The sequence below is a fragment of the Asparagus officinalis genome, chromosome 4 (genome assembly GCF_001876935.1).
Source record: "Asparagus officinalis chromosome 4, Aspof.V1, whole genome shotgun sequence".
In the NCBI taxonomy this organism is placed as follows: Eukaryota; Viridiplantae; Streptophyta; class Magnoliopsida; order Asparagales; family Asparagaceae; genus Asparagus; species Asparagus officinalis.
Window position 1 is genome coordinate 72,567,404 of NC_033797.1, and position 17,274 is coordinate 72,584,677.

General features: G+C 37.0%; 2 protein-coding genes and 1 long non-coding RNA gene across 5 annotated transcripts; 2 read left to right on the forward strand and 1 right to left on the reverse strand.

Moving 5' to 3' along the window:
• Positions 1,147-1,679, forward strand: LOC109837725. The gene is made up of 2 exons (XR_002246409.1): positions 1,147-1,230; positions 1,301-1,679. It is a non-coding gene; the product is annotated as an uncharacterized LOC109837725 (long non-coding RNA).
• Positions 1,917-15,102, reverse strand: LOC109837723 (WD repeat-containing protein 25). The gene is made up of 4 exons (XM_020406068.1): positions 14,712-15,102; positions 4,417-4,575; positions 3,412-3,896; positions 1,917-2,326 (listed from the first exon to the last, which is right to left on the reverse strand). Exons 1-4 carry the CDS (start codon positions 15,070-15,072, stop codon positions 1,955-1,957), a joined length of 1,377 nt encoding a protein of 458 aa, XP_020261657.1. The 5' UTR covers positions 15,073-15,102; the 3' UTR covers positions 1,917-1,954.
• On the forward strand, positions 8,082-12,577 carry LOC109837724. 3 transcript variants are annotated; one of them, XM_020406069.1, is made up of 3 exons: positions 8,082-8,589; positions 8,676-8,904; positions 11,641-12,577. In XM_020406069.1, the coding sequence occupies exons 1-3, from the start codon at positions 8,095-8,097 to the stop codon at positions 11,664-11,666; spliced, it is 750 nt and encodes a 249-aa protein (XP_020261658.1). In that variant the 5' UTR covers positions 8,082-8,094; the 3' UTR covers positions 11,667-12,577. The 3 variants fall into 3 exon arrangements, 1 of the variants encoding a protein (XP_020261658.1); XR_002246408.1 differs by lacking the exon at positions 11,641-12,577 and adding an exon at positions 8,982-9,262 and having other exon boundaries at positions 8,082-8,904; XR_002246407.1 differs by lacking the exons at positions 8,082-8,589; positions 8,676-8,904 and adding an exon at positions 9,581-9,679.

Below are 17,274 nucleotides of genomic sequence, written 5' to 3' on the forward strand. Positions count from 1 at the left end.
ATTATCTCTTTGGCTGCTAGCAAAGGTTGGACTCTTTGGCAATTTGACATGAAAAATGATTTCCTTCACGTGGAGTTAGATCGTGATATACATATGGAGCAACCACAGGGGTTCTTATCTGAGAAGTTTCCTCATTATGTATGCCGACTTAAGAAGACTCTCTATGGCCTCAAACAAGTGCCTCGTGCTTGGTATGGGAAGATAGCTGAATATTTCATATTCTGTGGTTTTCATCCTTCAGATTCAGATCCTAGTCTCTTTGTCAAGGTAAAGGGATCACTGGCCACTATGATTCTTCTTTATGTGGACGATATGATAATTACAGGAGATGATGTAGCTGAAATTATGCGCCTCCAAGATGATTTATCACCTCGTTTTGAAATGAAAAGCTTGGGTGAAGCTTACTATTTTCTTGGCTTAGAGTTGGAACGATCAGATGGCTATTTTCTCTCACAAAGAGGATATGCTGCAAGGATCTTTCAACGTTTTGGCATGGAGAACTTCAACTCTACAACCACTCCCATGGATCCAAACCTCAAGTTGAAGAAGGATGAAGGAAAGCCTCTGGACGATGTGACCGAGTACCGTAGAATGGTTGGGAGCTTACTGTATCTAACAATTACTCGCTCGGATATTACATTCTCAGTGGGCATTTTATCTCAATTTATGAACCAACCGTGTGTTGGTCATATGACTGCTGCAAAACGGGTTTTACGGTATGTGAAAGGAACATTGGATTATGGATTATACTATCAGCCTAATAAGGTTTGCTCTTTGCAAGGCTATGTCGATGCCGATTGGGCTTGAGATATAAATGACAGGTGTTCCACCTCTGGTTATTGTTTCAATATTGATTCCGCGACCATATCTTGGTGCAGTAAGAAGCAAAGTACAGTGCCTTATCAAGTGCAGAAACTGAGTATGTTGCAGCAACATTGGCCACTCAGGAGTGTATCTGGCTTTCAAGACTTATTCAAGATGTGAACGAGGACTGCAACTTTCCTATTCCAGTTTTCTGTGATAGTGAAAGTGCAATCAGACTTGCTGAAAACCCAGTATTCCATGCCCACGCAAAGCATATTGATATCCACTATCATTTTGTTCGAGAAAAGGTGCTAAATCAAGAAATTGAGTTGCGTTACAAAGCATATTGATATCCACTATCATTTTGTTCGAGAAAAGGTGCTAAATCAAGAAATTGAGTTGCGTTCGATACGAACAAAGGAGCAGGTTGCATTTTGTTCGAGAAAAGGTGCTAAATCAAGAAATTGAGTTGCGTTCGATACGAACAAAGGAGCAGGTTGCAGATGGCCTTACAAAGGCACTTTCTAAAGCTAAGTTTGAGGAGTTTCGAGAAAGACTTGGTCTTGTTAATAGAGGGCATGCACTAAGGGGTAGTGTTACAAGTTAGTTGCAGTTTAGTGCATTCCCTCATATTCGGTGTCAGTTAGATTTATGTTTCCTATTTTTATGGCTATTTTATTTCCAGTAGTTATTATGTCCAGTTAGTGGAGTCTTTAGTGGAGTCGGTCTAAATTACTCGGTCTCAGTCTCTGCTGACTGAGTAAATTTAGGAGTGAGTTAGCTTTATTTGAGTTATATTAAGAGTCTAAAGTTCCTCTGTTACCTTTTGTATTCAGTTACTCTATTTTCTGAGAAATAAACATCTGCTTCTTTCACCTTAAATTCTTTTCTGTTTTGTTATAAATAGTAGGGATTGACGGTAACTTCGCAACAAAAATCTATTCACCATATCCAGACTGCTCATAAATCAATTTCCACCAGCTGCATGCTTTCTGATGATATCCACGAGTCACGGATTAAAGCAGCAGTTGATATTCCTCATTGCCAAACATAAGTATATAATACGAGCGCATATTAGAGAACCCATCTACAGCATCGGCACCAAACGCAAGCCAAGAAATTTGGGAAAAATAAGAAAAAAAAGAACATCTTACTGAAAAACAGAAATTTCCCCAGTCCAACTACAAGATGCTATTACATTAGGAATCAAGGGGTGAAATGCAACATCAACACATGCCTCCTCAAAAGCCTTGATCTTCCTCAAGAACCTTGACGATTTGTAGTCATAGAAATAAATACACCCGTCCGAAGATCCTGATGCAAGCTCCTTACCATCAGAGCTAAAATTGCACTTGATAGGATATCCCCATACTCCATGTCCCTCGTATCTTTTATACCTGTCCAATTTGAAGGGAGGCCTAGAAGAGAATATTGCTATGTAGTTGGCATTTGATTGTGCAACAAAACAAGCATTTGTGGGGTGATATCTTACACAAGGACAGGTATACGCCTCACCATAAACCTGAAATAGAACAAAATACTAAACGTAAGGCTCTGTAAACGGGTGTAAGTAAATACATAACTGATTTGAAACTAAGGCAAAACAAGTAATGCATGGTTATTAATTATGTCTACTAAGAAAATAAATAGTTAGACAAGGATCCCACCAAGGATTTGACCTTTGAGCCTCTATCATCAAATCTTAAAATCCACACTTTCAGAAGTGACCTATGATATATGCATAGTCCAATGAAAAAACATCATATCCTACGTTCTTTTTTTTTTTTGGTTGCTTTAAGAAATGAACAGCTCAAATCAACATGTTAAATGACGGAAGGGAGCTTCAAAGGTAATAACATAATGCTCATAAAGTGGGCATAAGTAAATACATAATTCGCTTGAAACTAAGCAAATGAGTAATGCATGGTTTGTACGTATGTATACTAAGGAAGTAAAGAGTTTGAATAGGACCTATGGATATGATTTGACTTTCGATCCTATCATAAAAACTTGAAATCCGGACATTAGATATGACCTATGATATCTAAACAGCCTAAAGAAAAAAAAAATCAAATGATAGAAACTTTTTTTGCATACGATCAACAACTTAGGAAGTTAACTGCTTAAACCAGCACGATTACAAAATCATGCTATGGAGCTTTAAAATAAAATTCCACACTATTGGTCTTGATCTACATAGTATAAAGCTCCTCTAGACTAAAGCATACATTGTTCTTATATCATTGAAATGAAAGACGTAATCTAAAGGTTCAGTCACATAAATTCCCCTCATTAGCAATTAGCCCAGGCAAATAGAAGGTTGTTTGCTAGGAAGAAGTTTTATGAGCACATAGAATAGGTCTATCATCTTGGGTCCTGAAGGAAATGGTCAGAATGCACTGCAATTGGAACTTCTGTGATTAACCAATACACACAATAGGTAAGGAACATAAAGACAGTCCAATATGAGAGTATTCTCTAGGTTTCTGTAGCAATCTACATAGTTCTCATACTCAAGAAATTAGACTAGAAAATACATAGGATAACATTTATCGCTATAGTAAGCAGTAAAACTAAACTTCAGTTTTGGGTTGGGGTGAAGGTTACCTGGTTGGATAAAGGAACTTCTCGTGCAACGTCCCATACGATTATAGAATTTTCACTAATCCTGCTCCTTGAAGTGTCAGTGGATGCAATAAAATGTTTTCCATCATTACTAAATTCAATGTCAAGGATCGAACCAAGACCTTTTACATATTCATGTACCACCTTACTACATCTAACGTCCCAAAGTCTAAGAATGCCTTTTGACCCACCCGAAAGGAAAAGGCTTGAGTCACTTGGATGAAATCTAATTGTTTCCACTACTTGATCCTCCTTAAACAACTGTGTTTCTGCCCCCTTCTCAACATCGACTAGCCGAGATGCGCAATCATATCCACAGGAGAGTAGAGATAACCCCTGCATAGACCATCTCACATCCTTTATTGCTGCATTATGATATCTGAAGATGCGTGCTTTCTTCTGATCTTTGCTCCATATGTTCCATACATGGACGGTTTGATCCATTCCAGAAGAAGCAAGAAGATGGGCTGCATATTTGAATTAATTGATAAGTAATTGCACACAGTTCTGATACTTGGAAATAACACCGAAAAAAAATATTCTCAACCAAAAGCAGAAGTTGCTGGAAAGTGTGGTGCAAAATGCAAGTAAAATGCAGTTTCCTAATTTCCACTAATGGTCATCTTATGAGAAAGTTGAGTATCTATCACACAGTTATGATAGAACTTGGTCATAAGCAAACTGTTGACTCAAATACACGTGAAATGCGTAAACTTAGTAAGTGTGACTATAAGAAGCAACAACAAAGTGACAGCATGATGAGTAAAGAAATATTTGCTATCCATAACCAGTGGAAAACTAGAAAAGTAGACTCCTTTAAAGCAAAGATAGTAACATCTCCATATTTTTATTCCATTTTAACTGTCTCATATCTGACGGCACAACATGGCGCCCTACATGAGACCATTAAAATATTAAATATAATAGCAATCAAATAGATATACTTAGCATACTCTTGTGGGAAGATGAAGTTATACTGTGGCTAACCATGACTCTGCGACCATTCTATGGAATTGACAGCGCCAGTGTGGCCACTTAATAGAATAGCTGATCTTCCGGCTACTTTGTTGGCATGAACAGTTGTTCGAGACCTCAACAATGACAAAATATCAGATGGCAGATCTGAAACAGCGATGCTTCCAACAACTGAAACAAAGAAAAGAATAAGCAGGAGAATCAATATGCATGTGTAATAATAGAGACTAAGAGGTAAAGGAAGTGACATTTTATCAGCGAACACCAATAAAATATGTCCAATTAAAATGGAACAACTGCGTCAATAATAGGTAATTGCAATACAAAGAAAGGCCTAAATTCCTAAATGGCACAAGCCAATACCATATATCAATTCAAGTTGGCCAGAAAGCTATGCAAGAATTTACAGGTATGGAACATGAGAATGACACTTTTAACTCTCTCAAACAAATCTCTCTTTGATAATTTATAATTCTTTCTACTGGAAGTTTTAAACAGGAGACCAGAACCGGTTTTACTGGGTAGTAGATGTCGGTCTCCACAATCAAATGAGCATGCTTTAAAGACTAACATTTTATGTTGTGCAGGCACCAAATCTTTCAGCATGTGCAGGCACCAAATCTTTCAGTAAGGAGTCAGAGTAAGGATATTACAACTATGTCACAGGTTCCACGTGGGATATGCACAAGAATGATTTCTGATATAAAACAGTTGAAGTGAACTCAAGAATTGATGGTGGCATTCATTTGTCGGTAGAGAACATGAAAAAGGTTTCCTTTGCCCTCAGCATGTTTGGTCTTGAGTAGCAAAATGATTGGCGATCTCCTGGAAAGTTCTCATTTGGTGCATGAAAAACATCATCAAAACAGAACACTAGCCAACACAAGCTGGAAGTAAGCATTAGTACAAGAATGAACAAATTAGGAAGTGAATCAACAAGGATTACCGCTTGAACATGCAGGTATAACCTCTAGAATCTGTCAAGGATTATCTCCAGAGTCCCATATTCACATGCCAAGGATTATATCGCAAGGATGTCCTATATTACATATCTTAAATAAATATGTCATCCCCAGAGTGAATAGCCAACACATGGAATGCGAAGAAGGTACTCCATATAGAATAGCTCATACAAAATTCAAGAATTAATGGTCCCGCAGGGAGACCAGAAGCATACTTTGTAAATAATAGTTCATATGAGCTCAAAATTAATAATAGGGAGCACTGTTCGAGATAAGAGCCATGAAAAAACCATTGAAGGTAAGACTTAAGCACGCACAGCTAGAGTAGCACTAAGATGGGTGACCTTCTCACTAACATTAATCATGACTTTGTGGAGTAAAGCCTAATGGAACTTATTAGTATAAAGGGGTTTTTCCTAGAAACCACCTAAAAATTAAGATAATTATACTAAAACCACATTTCAATTTCAATTTATACATAAACCACCTTTACAGTGATTTTTTTGTTACAATCAATCACCTCCTGGTTAAATTCTAAGTAAATAATAAAAAATAAGGTTAAAAAAAATTCAAGTTCAAAGTACATAAGACGTATCCTAACAAGATCTAAACATTAAAAAAAGAGTCATGCCACATGTGCCTCGAATGTTTTTCCCTAAAAACCACCTTAAAAATAGAGTAATTATATGGAAATCACATTTCAATTTTAATTTCAATTTTAATTTCAATTTTAATTTTAATTTTAATTTTAATTTTAATTTATACATAAACCATCTTTAAAATAGGTTTTATTGCAATCAAATACCTACTAGTTAAATTTAAGTAAAAAGTAAAAATAAAGTTAAAAAATTCAAGTTCAAAGTACCTAAAGTCGTATCCTAATAGCATCACCAACAGCTTCCCTATTTCCTACTTTTGGAGAATATAGTTAGGTTTTTGGTCTAATAGATTCCCCATCTCATTCCCTAAAATAGGGATAGAGGAGAAAAAATAGGGAAGCTTCCCCAAATCTGCAGCATTCTCCAAATTTTTGGAGGAAAAAATAGATTCTTCAAAATGGGGAAGCTGTTGGAGTTGGTGTAAAAATTAGTTGAAGAATATGACTTTTGTTTCCCCATTTTGAAGAAAATTTTGAAGAAACCGTTGGAGATGCCCTAACAGGGCCTAAATATTAAAAAAAAGAGTCATGTCATGTGCCGTGAACGTGAGTTTCTAAAGGTGAGTTTCTAAAGGTGAGTTTTTAAAGGGTAATTTTGGTTTTTTTTTTTGTGAGAAAACTGACTGAAGGCGTTTGAAATTTAGGGGGTGTTTGTTTTGTTTTTTTTTGGGATATAGGGTAGATTTTAGTTTTTGGGATGTAAAAAGTGGTTTTTTGAGGTTTTAGAAATCCATAAACCATGTTTGTTTCCAAAATTTTTTGGGATATTGAATCCCAAAACAATAAAAAACTAATTGTTTTTAGCATTTGTAAAATCCCACTTTTTGGAGTGGATTTGGGCTGGATATCTGACATATCGCGTCCAGCTCAGCAATAACTCCGCTCTTCTGAAGACCGATCCCACCCTAAAATCACCGCTTTGTAAAATCACCTTTCGTCTGGGTCCTCTTTTACCCGCCATCTCAAATTCCGCGCGAAACCCTAGCGATCGCTCCCGCCGAACCCCGACTACGACGCCACCCCCTCCCTCCTCTCCACCCCAACTTCAGCGGGCTCCGCCTCCTCCTCAGCGTCCCCAACCACTTTCCATGAGGTTTTGGGGGTAACTTGATTTGGGGATTCTATTATTTCAACCGAACTTGCCTCTGCCCGAACAGTTCTCCGACCAACTAAGTCTCCTCCTCGGCAGGTAAAACTCGTTCCCTTTCTCCATAAATTAGGGTTTCTTTGTGAAATTGATGGATTTGGTTTTATTATTGGGGTGTTCTAGCTGAAATTAATATGTGGTAAGGCATATGCAATTGATTTAGTTTTTGTGCTATATAGATTGTTGAAATTAATATTGGGGTGTTCTCCATAATTTTCCCTGCTAATTTTTGTTTGTCTTTTTATTTTCTTTTAAATAACAACTCATCTTGTTGACGGTGGATACATTCATATATTATTGTTGACTAAATGGTAAAATGTTAAATGATGACCCAGCTCATTCTATGATTTGAATTCAATTAACTTGTTGAAAGAACTTTTTCTGCTTAATTGGCTCTCCACATCCAGAGTGTAAGCTTGTAGAGTAGAAATAATGCCGTATTCCAGCATATTACTATAAGTGAGAACTGAATGAGTAAATACAAGACATTGTTTTTCCTTAGACGAGCAAAGACTGCGATGTGGTATAAACAAAGAATACATGTGGCTATGATACGCACGGCTAGAATTTTTTCTACCAAAATCTTCATGACTTCTCTTCGCTTTTGTCTAGTTAGACAAACAAGTCAATAATCAAGCCATCAACTTAACCTCTCTTCCGTCTGAAACATCATTTGTTGGTTTGGAGATACTTGACCCTAAAACAATGCTGCAGACTGCAGAGGGAGTAGCACGTCAGAACAAAGTAAAACAATGAGGATGCACAATTTTTCAGTTTTCATTTTCCACCAAAAGTTCAAGCTCCCAACAAATATTATCAACAATTAGTCAACAATACTATATAGATTGTTTTTGTGCTTTTTTCAATTTTGTGACTTTGTGAGTTTTTTTAAAACAATGTAGATGAACGACATTGATGAAGAGATGTTAACGAGGATGGCTTCTAATGCTACTATCTCCGCGGTGATTTGTGTGTTTACATGTTTGATGAGGATACGTAGTAGACGGAAATCAATCACTTATCAACGTAATGTGAAAAATAAAGAGAAGATAGATATGAGAGCTAGGCACATAAGTCGTGTGTTTAGTGGCTATAATGAGAGTTGTAGGGCTTATGTTAGAATGAGGCCGCGTGCATTTCATAATCTTGTTAGCATAATGAGATATACCGGCCTACTAAAAGATGGACGGGTTGTTAAAGTAGAAGAACAATTGCTCATGTTCCTTAATATATTAGGCCATAAAACAAAAAATAGAATTGTTAGGTCACATTTCATAAGATCGGGGGAAACCGTTTCAAAATACTTTAACAAGTACTTGAAAGCTGTTGGTCGTTTAAGGGGGCGGTACATGAAGCAAGCACCAAATGAAGTATCACCAGAGATTGCCACTAACCCGTTATATTATCCTTATTTCAAGGTAATCATTATTATAATATAACTACTCATAATCTAACAATTAATTTTACCTTTCTATTATTAATAAATGTTTAATGTATCATATAGGATTGTATTGGCATGATAGATGGAACCCATATCGACGCCATGCTTCCCGCTAGCCTTGTTGCACGTTTTAGAGGTCGTAAAGGTGTAACTCAAAATGTTCTAACTGCATGCACTCCCAACAAGTTATTTTCGTATGTTCTAGCCGGCTGGGAGGGATCCGCAAATGATTATAGAGTTTTGCAAGACGCGTTATCTAGACCACAACCTCGCGGATTGAGAGTTTACGACGGTAATAAATCAATCAAATAAAGTATGTCTACTTAATTATAATTAAGAAATATACTAAATTTCTTTTGTTAAATGTAGGAAAATATTATTTGTGTGATGCGGGCTACACTACTATGCATGGCTTTATCTCCCCATATCGAGGAGTGCGGTATCATCTAAATGAGCACAAGGGTAGGCCAATCAATAATAGACAAGAGTTGTTCAATTTAAGGCACTCATCCCTAAGGTCTAAAATTGAATCAACATTTGGGGTATTAAAAAATCGTTTCAAAATCCTATCCGCGAAGCCACATTATCCTTTTCCAACTCAAGTTGATATAGTTATTGCATGTACTATACTTCATAACTATATCGCCATAGAAGACATTGCATGTACTATACTTCATAACTATATCGCCATAGAAGACCCGGGCGATGAGTTGTTGCATGAGGACAACCATATTGAAGAGGATGGAGATGAAAGACCCGGGCGATGAGTTGTTGCATGAGGACAACCATATTGAAGAGGATGGAGATGAAATAGCAAATGAATGTGAAGAGGATGTTGTTGACTTTACTCAAACTATGACACAAAGAGACCAAAGAGATTCAAGAAATAAATGGAGAGCAAAGAGGGATCAAATTGCAATTGAAATGTGGGAAGATTATTGTGCTAAATGGCGCGGTGTCAAAGAGGGATCAAATTGCAATTGAAATGTGGGAAGATTATTGTGCTAAATGGCGCGGTGGAGACACAACCGAGATCGGGATGTAATCTAAGTTATATTCTCCATGTGGTATTGTACTCGTTGATATATTGTCTACTACCTCTATGTATTCGTTCATGTTACAACAATACTCATGGATAAATGAGTATATTATCATTTTCGCATGCTATTTTTGTGTATATCCAACTTACGGTTCTGTTTAATTTTGTGCTTGCTTGCAACCTTGATTATATGAGCTGCGAGGCTTGTTTGCATACTGGTTTTTCAAGCTTGTGGTTTATTTGAGTTTTCTGGATTTAGCTATGAAGATTGGGCTTTATGTATGCTACTTTTTGATGTTCGTACTCTATTATTATTATACTAACATGAGGTTTGAAATTTGTTATTTGTCTGTTTTAATTTGTAGCAATCAGTCATGGCAGATTCTAATGAAAGTGATAAGTTCAGGAATACTTCACCTAGAACACCAACAACACCCACTTATCCATACTTCCCGGCTCCCCCACCACCCACTACACAACCATTCCCTCCGCCCCAATACATTGCTCCACCGACTTATCCATCTTACAATCCTTATGATATGAACTACTCTTTTATGACTCAACAACCCATGTCGTTTATGAATATGCTTAACAGTGACCACCCACTTATCCACACTTCCCCTGGTACCCATTCAAGTGAGACTCATTCTTTGAAGAGGCCAATGGCAATTGACCTTGAGGATGATGCTGCCTCACCAAGCAAAAGCAAAAGCAAGAAGCGGGCAGTTACTAAAAGAAAAATGCCACCAAAGGTGCTGAACAAAAAAGAGAATACAAGGGGGGTGCCTAATGCTAAATGGACTGCAGAGAATGATGATGTGTTAATCCCCTTCCTTGCTCAGATGGCAAAGGATGGTCTTAAAGTTGATAAAAACTTTAAGGTGCTTGCATATCGAAGAGCTGCAGAGGAGGTCAACAAGAAGTGTGGCACTGAGTTCACAAAGGAGAATGTCATGAACCATGTCAAGTCCTTGAAGGGTAAATATTTTGATATGCGCACTGTCATGGACATGAGTGGGGCTGGTTATGATCCACAAACTAAGATTGTCACCATGGATCCAGATTGTTTTGATAGGTGGACACAGGTAATATTTTTGATAAATAAGCAAACTTTGAATATTTACTTCTTAGTAACTGATTTTGCAATATTTCACTGTACAGGATAAAAAATGCAATAGCTCTAGATTGAAGGAGTATTTGAACACTCCTCTCATTCACTATGATAACTTGTGTTATATCGCGGGAGATGACCAAGCGAAGGGTGATTTCACCAAAGATATGACTGAAAAGCTTGGTTCTAGACAACATGATACGGATAGAGATGAGGATCATGTAATACTTAGTGATAATGAGGTTGATTTGTCCCCAAGCCCACGTCTTGAGTCCGAGAAATCAAGTGGGCAAAACCACAACTCTCAAGATAAGAAATTGAAGGCTTCTAGTGGGATAGCTTCTGCATCAATTGATACATCAACTCCTAGGAAGAAGAGTAGCAAGGCTAAAGAGGATGAGACTCTCATGCGTGGTTTAATTGACACGATGTCGTTCTCAATTCAAAATCAACATGTACATCAACGTGTTGTGCATTGGAGTGAGACCATGGCGAATGCTCTAATGACGCATGAGAGTGAATTTTCTGAGGGGGTATTGGATAAAGTGCTTGATTACTTGTATGACCATGAATCAGAAGCTAGGAGGTTGATCATCAAAACCAAAAATTCTCAAAAGCTATTTATAGAGAAGATTATCAACGAGCAAGGGTTTGACTTATGAAAACTTGATATTGCACTACTTTTGAAGACTTTGACATATCTATTGCTTTTGTAAACTCATTGTATATTTAACAACTTAATGATGTAACTAATTTTGTAAGTTGAACACTTAGTGGTGTAGCTTTATGTTATTAATTTTGTAAGTTTAACAACTTAATGATGTAACTAATTTCACTACTCTAATTGCAATCTCATTATAACTTTGGTTCTTTTGCAGGTTTATATAAATATCATTGGATATGATACTTGATAGCAACCTACATTGCACGATATGTATTGGTATGACTACTTTGTATTCTTCTAAGTGGGCAATGATGATGGTCTTAGTTAAGAGAATCCATATCTACAATGTTTTGTTATGTTTAGGTAGGGCAATCTAGGATAAGAATGCAACCGACATCGCATTTACAATGTTAGGTAAGGCAATCCATTCATGTAATTGCAACCTACATTGCATTTACACTGTTCGGTGAGGCAATCCATTCATTTGATTGCAACCTACATTGCAACACCATTGATAGATGAGACAATCCATGTATTCAATTTTAATACCTATATCTGAGCCCCTAACTTGATCCTATTATGCGTTTTCCCGCTGGTGGTCTGGGTTGCTGGGTTTGAAGCTTTTGATTTGGCTACATTTTCTCTGCTATTCTTCTACATCATTCTTTGATTTGGGTTGCTGGGTTGCTGGGTTTGAAGCTTTTGATTTGGCTACGTTGATGTACATTTTCTATGAGCCTTGGTATTCATAATCTTATGTTTCAGTTTCAGTTTCAGTTTCAGTTGCTTCAGTTGCTGGGTTATTTGGTCTGGGTTGCTGGGTTTTGTTGCTGGAGGGCTTATGTTTCAATTTCAGACTTTCAGTTTCAGTTGCTGGGTTGCTGGGTTTTGTTGTTGTATATGAGAGGCATAAGATTTTGATTTGGCCTGGGTTGCTGGGTTGCTGGGTTTTGTTGCTGGAGGGCTTATTTTTCAGTTTTAGTTTCAGTTGCTGGGTTGCTGGGTTTGTTGCTTTTGATTTGGCTACATTACCTCCTTATTCAACAATGTTTTAAGTGTGTATGCATGTATGTGTGTGCGTGTGTGCTTGTGTATGTGTGTATGTATGTGCATGTATGTATGGGTGAGATGAGTTCATGGTTATTATCTTATGCTTGTGTATGTGTGCCTTTGTTGTTTAAGTTATTGCTTGTCTGAGCCTTTGTTGTTTGAGTTATAGCTTGTTTACAATGTCATGTGCACTTCTCGTGGTGTACGTGGCACATCATTGTTAATTTCATACATTGATTTATTTTATGTCATATAATGGCATTTCTTATTAATTTCTGTTAGTTCGAGCGTCCTCTGTATTCTGTTTTAGAAAGACATACGTGCACATATTTGCATCTCTATTATACGTTTGTTGTAGGCCATACCTCCAATGCTCGCTCTACGCTGCCAGTCTATTTTCCACAAAACTAATGCATATTGGCTGTTATGTGTTGGTGTTCAGGTGCGTGGGTATGTGTAGGCATCTGTGCATGGATGTGTTGGTGGGTGGGTATACATGTGCAATTAACCCTTTCCAATATTGAACAGTTTAGAGAGTAGAATTCTGATTTGTGTTCTTGGGTCCATCTTGCTTGTTTGTGGCTACATTGCACGATATGTATTGGTATGGCTATTTTGTATTGTTGAATTTGGGCAATGATGATGATCATATTATGAGAATGCAATCTACAATGTTTTGCTATGTTTAGGTAGGGCAATCTAGGATGAGAATGCAACCTAACATTGTATTTACAATGTTAGGTGAGGCAATCCATTCATGTGATTGCAACCTACAAGGCAACATCATTGTTAGATGAGGCAATCCATGTATTCAATTTTAATATCTGTATCTGAGCCCCTACCTTGGTCCTATTATGAGTTTTCTAATGGTTCCTTGTCTGAGCCTTGGGTTGGGTGCTTGTCGGATGCGTCCATAGGTGCGGGAGATTTGTGGGTGGTTGTGTGTTTGCATTAGGGGGTGCATGTGGTCGTGTGATTGTGCAGGTGTGCATTTGTATTTGTGTGCGTGCGAGTGTATGCATGAATGTGTGTGCTTGTGGCTGTTATGTGTTGGTGTTCAGGTGCGTGGGTATGTGTAAATTATCTGTGCATGGATGTGTTGGTGGGTGGGTATACATATGCAATTAACCCTTTCCAATATTGAACAGTTCAGAGAGTAGAATTCTGATTTGGATACAAGTGTGCAAATTATCTTGATCTATGCAGGGTAGAGGGGAGCACAAGAAAATTTTCAATAAATATTTGCTCGGAAGCTGTCTTCATGATCAGGGAGTTTAATCTCATATTACTAATTATCTTACTCAGCCTGCTTCAAATCTTCTAATTCACACAGCTCTCTATGTGATGCAACTTTCAGAGGCAGTGTCATTGGTATAGCTAGGTGATAATACCAGGATGCGATGTTTTCTGGGATGGTTAATGTGGTTCGAGGTCTTTGTAAATTTGTTAAACACGACTATTTCAGATATATCTTGCTAATGTGAATGAAGAAATATGCATATGTCATCTATTCTGTACTTGTGTAAGTGGCTTGGTTATCTTGCATCTTATAATTTTATTGAAGAAGTATATATAATTTTCGTCTATTCTGCGCTTTGTATGTACGTTTGTTTTTTTTCTCCAGTGAATTGTTGTGCGTTGTTTGCTTATGTATAACTGTGCAATTGTATTTGTATTTGTATGGGAGGTAAGCTCACCAAAGTTCTTATATTCACCATTTATTATTTTGGTAATCCTAAAACTTCTCACCAAAGTTCTTATATTCACCATTTATTATTTTGGTAATCCTAAAACTTGTTTGTTACAACTATGGATTTCAAATTCTAAAATTTGTAATGCTACAATTTGAGTTTGAAACAAACAAGAATTTACAAATTATAGCATTCCAAATCCCAAAATATTGATGAAACAAACAAAGTTTTAGGAATCCTAAAACCCACCAAAAAATTTATGGATTTCAAATTCTATGTTGAAATCCATATCCATAAATTTTGGGATTTGAAACAAACAAAAGGAGGAGGTTTTCTATAATCACCCTCTTTTTAAGGTGGTTTCCAGGGAAAAAAAAAACCCTACATAAATCACTCAAGATATCATTAACGACGTGGCATAAAGCATAACAAGGTCCTATCTTTTTTCCAAATCTCTCAAGTCTCGAGATTTTTTTCATAAATGTTTCTCGGGTTTAAAGAACTATGATTATGAAACAGTAACAAATTAAGGGCTTTGTGGTACCAGGAGTCGTGCTGACCGTGTGAGCTTGAGGATAAGGAGCCGGAGCATCAGAAACCCTAGAAGAAGAAGAAGAAGAAGGTGATGATGATGAAGGACAAGAGAGCATCGCCCTCTCTCGCTTTGACACGTATCTGCCCTTAGCCTCCTCCGTTGAAAGTGGAGGCGGTCGAGATAAACGCGAATAGGATTGATCGCCGATCTTCGGATGATAGGAATAGAATCGTTCTGATGGTGAAGACGACGATCTCGCTCTCTTTGGTGGTGGAGGAGGAGATAGAAGCTCTTTCGATTGGTCTGTTTCGTCGTCGTCGTCGTCGTCGTCGGAGGCGGCGGCAGCGTAAGCGCTGCAGAGGAGATCCATTTGGGTTCGTTTCGCTGGGATGTTTTTGATTTGGTCATGGATGCACACCTTATACGAGTAAATGGTTAACATCCGACCCGTTCGGTGTGGTTATAAAATTGTGGGCTGATTATGGATTGGCCTGCACAAGCTAGAAAGCCCAATACTGTAAGCCAGGCCTGGTGGCACAAGAACCAATCGGAGGTCACCTTTATGATCTCTCTCCACAGCTGAAGGGGGTGTTTGGCAATCCACTCCTCAATACTTAAAAAGAGAATCTAAAGAGTTACTGTGTACGCTGCAATAAATATTACAAGTAAATATTATAGCATAAATAGTAAATCAAATCTGGTCATTAGCACTCGATGTTGCTGCTTATGCTACATTAATATACTGTAGCAAAAAGAAAATTAATTCTGCTTCTTCATACTTCAAGTTACTATTCATGCTACAGTGTTCAGTGTATCATAAATATTAAGCAAATCAAATGTATTAAAACTTAGATCATTCTTTTAAGTATAGAGGAATAAATATGATTTCTAAATCAAATGTATTAAAACTCGGATCTTTTCTTAAGTATAAAGGAGTATGTATGGTTTCTAATTTTAAACATACAATAATTAACTCAAATGTATTAAAACTTGTGGGAAGCAAGTTCAAAATGCAGTATTTTTAAAAAAATAGGTGCCCGTACTTTGCACGGAGTGCACACTAGTTTGAAAGTAAATTGAAAATATTTACATTGCTTTTCTTTGCAAATGATTTTTACAGCCACGTTAGTATGCAAGTGGATGAAATGTGAAGATGATGTGGCAAAATAGGATTAATTAGTAAACATAACTAAAATCATTTAATTAAAATCGACTATCAGTTTTGTCACTTTTATGTGACTATACACTTTTTTAAGGGAAGTCAAAATCGCATTCAATCGTATGTGATAACTTTCTTGTATATCACTTTTACGATCATTTGCATACAAACAAATACTTAAAACTCATAAAAGAAATGTATTTTCTTACTTTCATCTTTCACTTGCTTGTAAACAAACACCCTCTTATGTAGGGAGTAACTCCTTATGACGAAGAACGTATGAAGTAATAAAGTATTATCACTTGAAAAAAAAATGATAAATAGAAAGAAAAGATGATAAAACATATTTTGTTCATAGAAAGAATGTTGTTATTTCTGTTGAAATCAAAAATTTACGTAACTGACTTATCTAGAATCATTTTGCATAAGAAGTATATGTGTAACTGAAGAGATGAACTTTTAGAAAATGGATAATTGAAACAAAAAAACATATATAGAATTTTCATTCACAAGCAATTTCATTAAGCATATAAACTATAAATGAATATTCATGAGTTCGAGTTCAAAATCATAAGTCATAACCTGCTATAAGTTACTACTATAGATAAAATTTTCAAGATCTAGGTCACTCCATTGATCTATCATTGTCCCTGAGTGGAGTGGTCCTAGATCTTGGAGCTGTTGTCCTGCCCCAAGCTTAGTTCAATCTTATTCCAGTTATCCTATATTAGAACCCTAATCTTTCTTCTCCTATCTAGTATCCAACTTATGTACATTCCAAGCGATAGTGCTAACCTCCAAATGAGCTAGCTAGACAGATTCATCTGTTTCATGTTATTAATTAAAATTGATTGATAATATATTATCTTAATCAGGAGGGCATCATGATAGTTAATTAAGTTAGAACATCCTCTGTTTATGTTGAAATGGAAAAGGGGACAATAAAAAGAAATAAGAACTTTTGGGTGGTCTTGAATGGAAAAGGAAATGCAGTTCATTTATTGCAAGTGTTTAGATAGCAAAACAAATTAAGTCCCAGGTGTGTGTAGATAGAAGGTGGAGGAGCAGGAGCGTACAAAACTAGTAAATTAACTTTTTCTCTGTTACGGGCCAAGCCCAAGAGAGATAGCCGCAGGAGGAGGAGGCTTCGAAGACTAGAGGCGGATACGGAGGCGGCTTCAGAGACTGAAGGCGGAGGCGGAGGTGGAGGCGAAAGATATAAGAAGAGGTGGCTAGGGCTTGGGTCGGGATACAGAGGCGAGAGAGAAAGGTTATTATGCATTCGGGTCGGTTTTCGGGTTCGGGTAGAAAATTTAACAAAAATAAATAGCCTTGCTTAGCGGTTAAAAGCGCTTTTAAGCGCTAATCAACGCTATTTGCACGCTATCAGTTGCTTTTCGAGTGAAAAGCGGT

What these genes read in the sequence shown, in the direction of transcription:
- LOC109837724 (XM_020406069.1), top strand. Translation starts at nt 8,095, where the DNA reads ATGTTAACGAGGATGGCTTCTAATGCTACTATCTCCGCGGTGATTTGT. An exon ending in TATATTATCCTTATTTCAAG is followed by an intron (nt 8,590 to 8,675) that starts GTAATCATTATT and finishes TGTATCATATAG; the next exon opens with GATTGTATTGGCATGATAGA. An exon ending in CGGATTGAGAGTTTACGACG is followed by an intron (nt 8,905 to 11,640) that starts GTAATAAATCAA and finishes GTTCTTTTGCAG; the next exon opens with GTTTATATAAATATCATTGG.
- LOC109837723 (XM_020406068.1), bottom strand. Translation starts at nt 15,072, where the DNA reads ATGGATCTCCTCTGCAGCGCTTACGCTGCCGCCGCCTCCGACGACGAC. An exon ending in AGAATGGTCGCAGAGTCATG is followed by an intron (nt 3,897 to 4,416) that starts GTTAGCCACAGT and finishes TCAAATATGCAG; the next exon opens with CCCATCTTCTTGCTTCTTCT. An exon ending in AAGTTCCTTTATCCAACCAG is followed by an intron (nt 2,327 to 3,411) that starts GTAACCTTCACC and finishes GTTCTATTTCAG; the next exon opens with GTTTATGGTGAGGCGTATAC.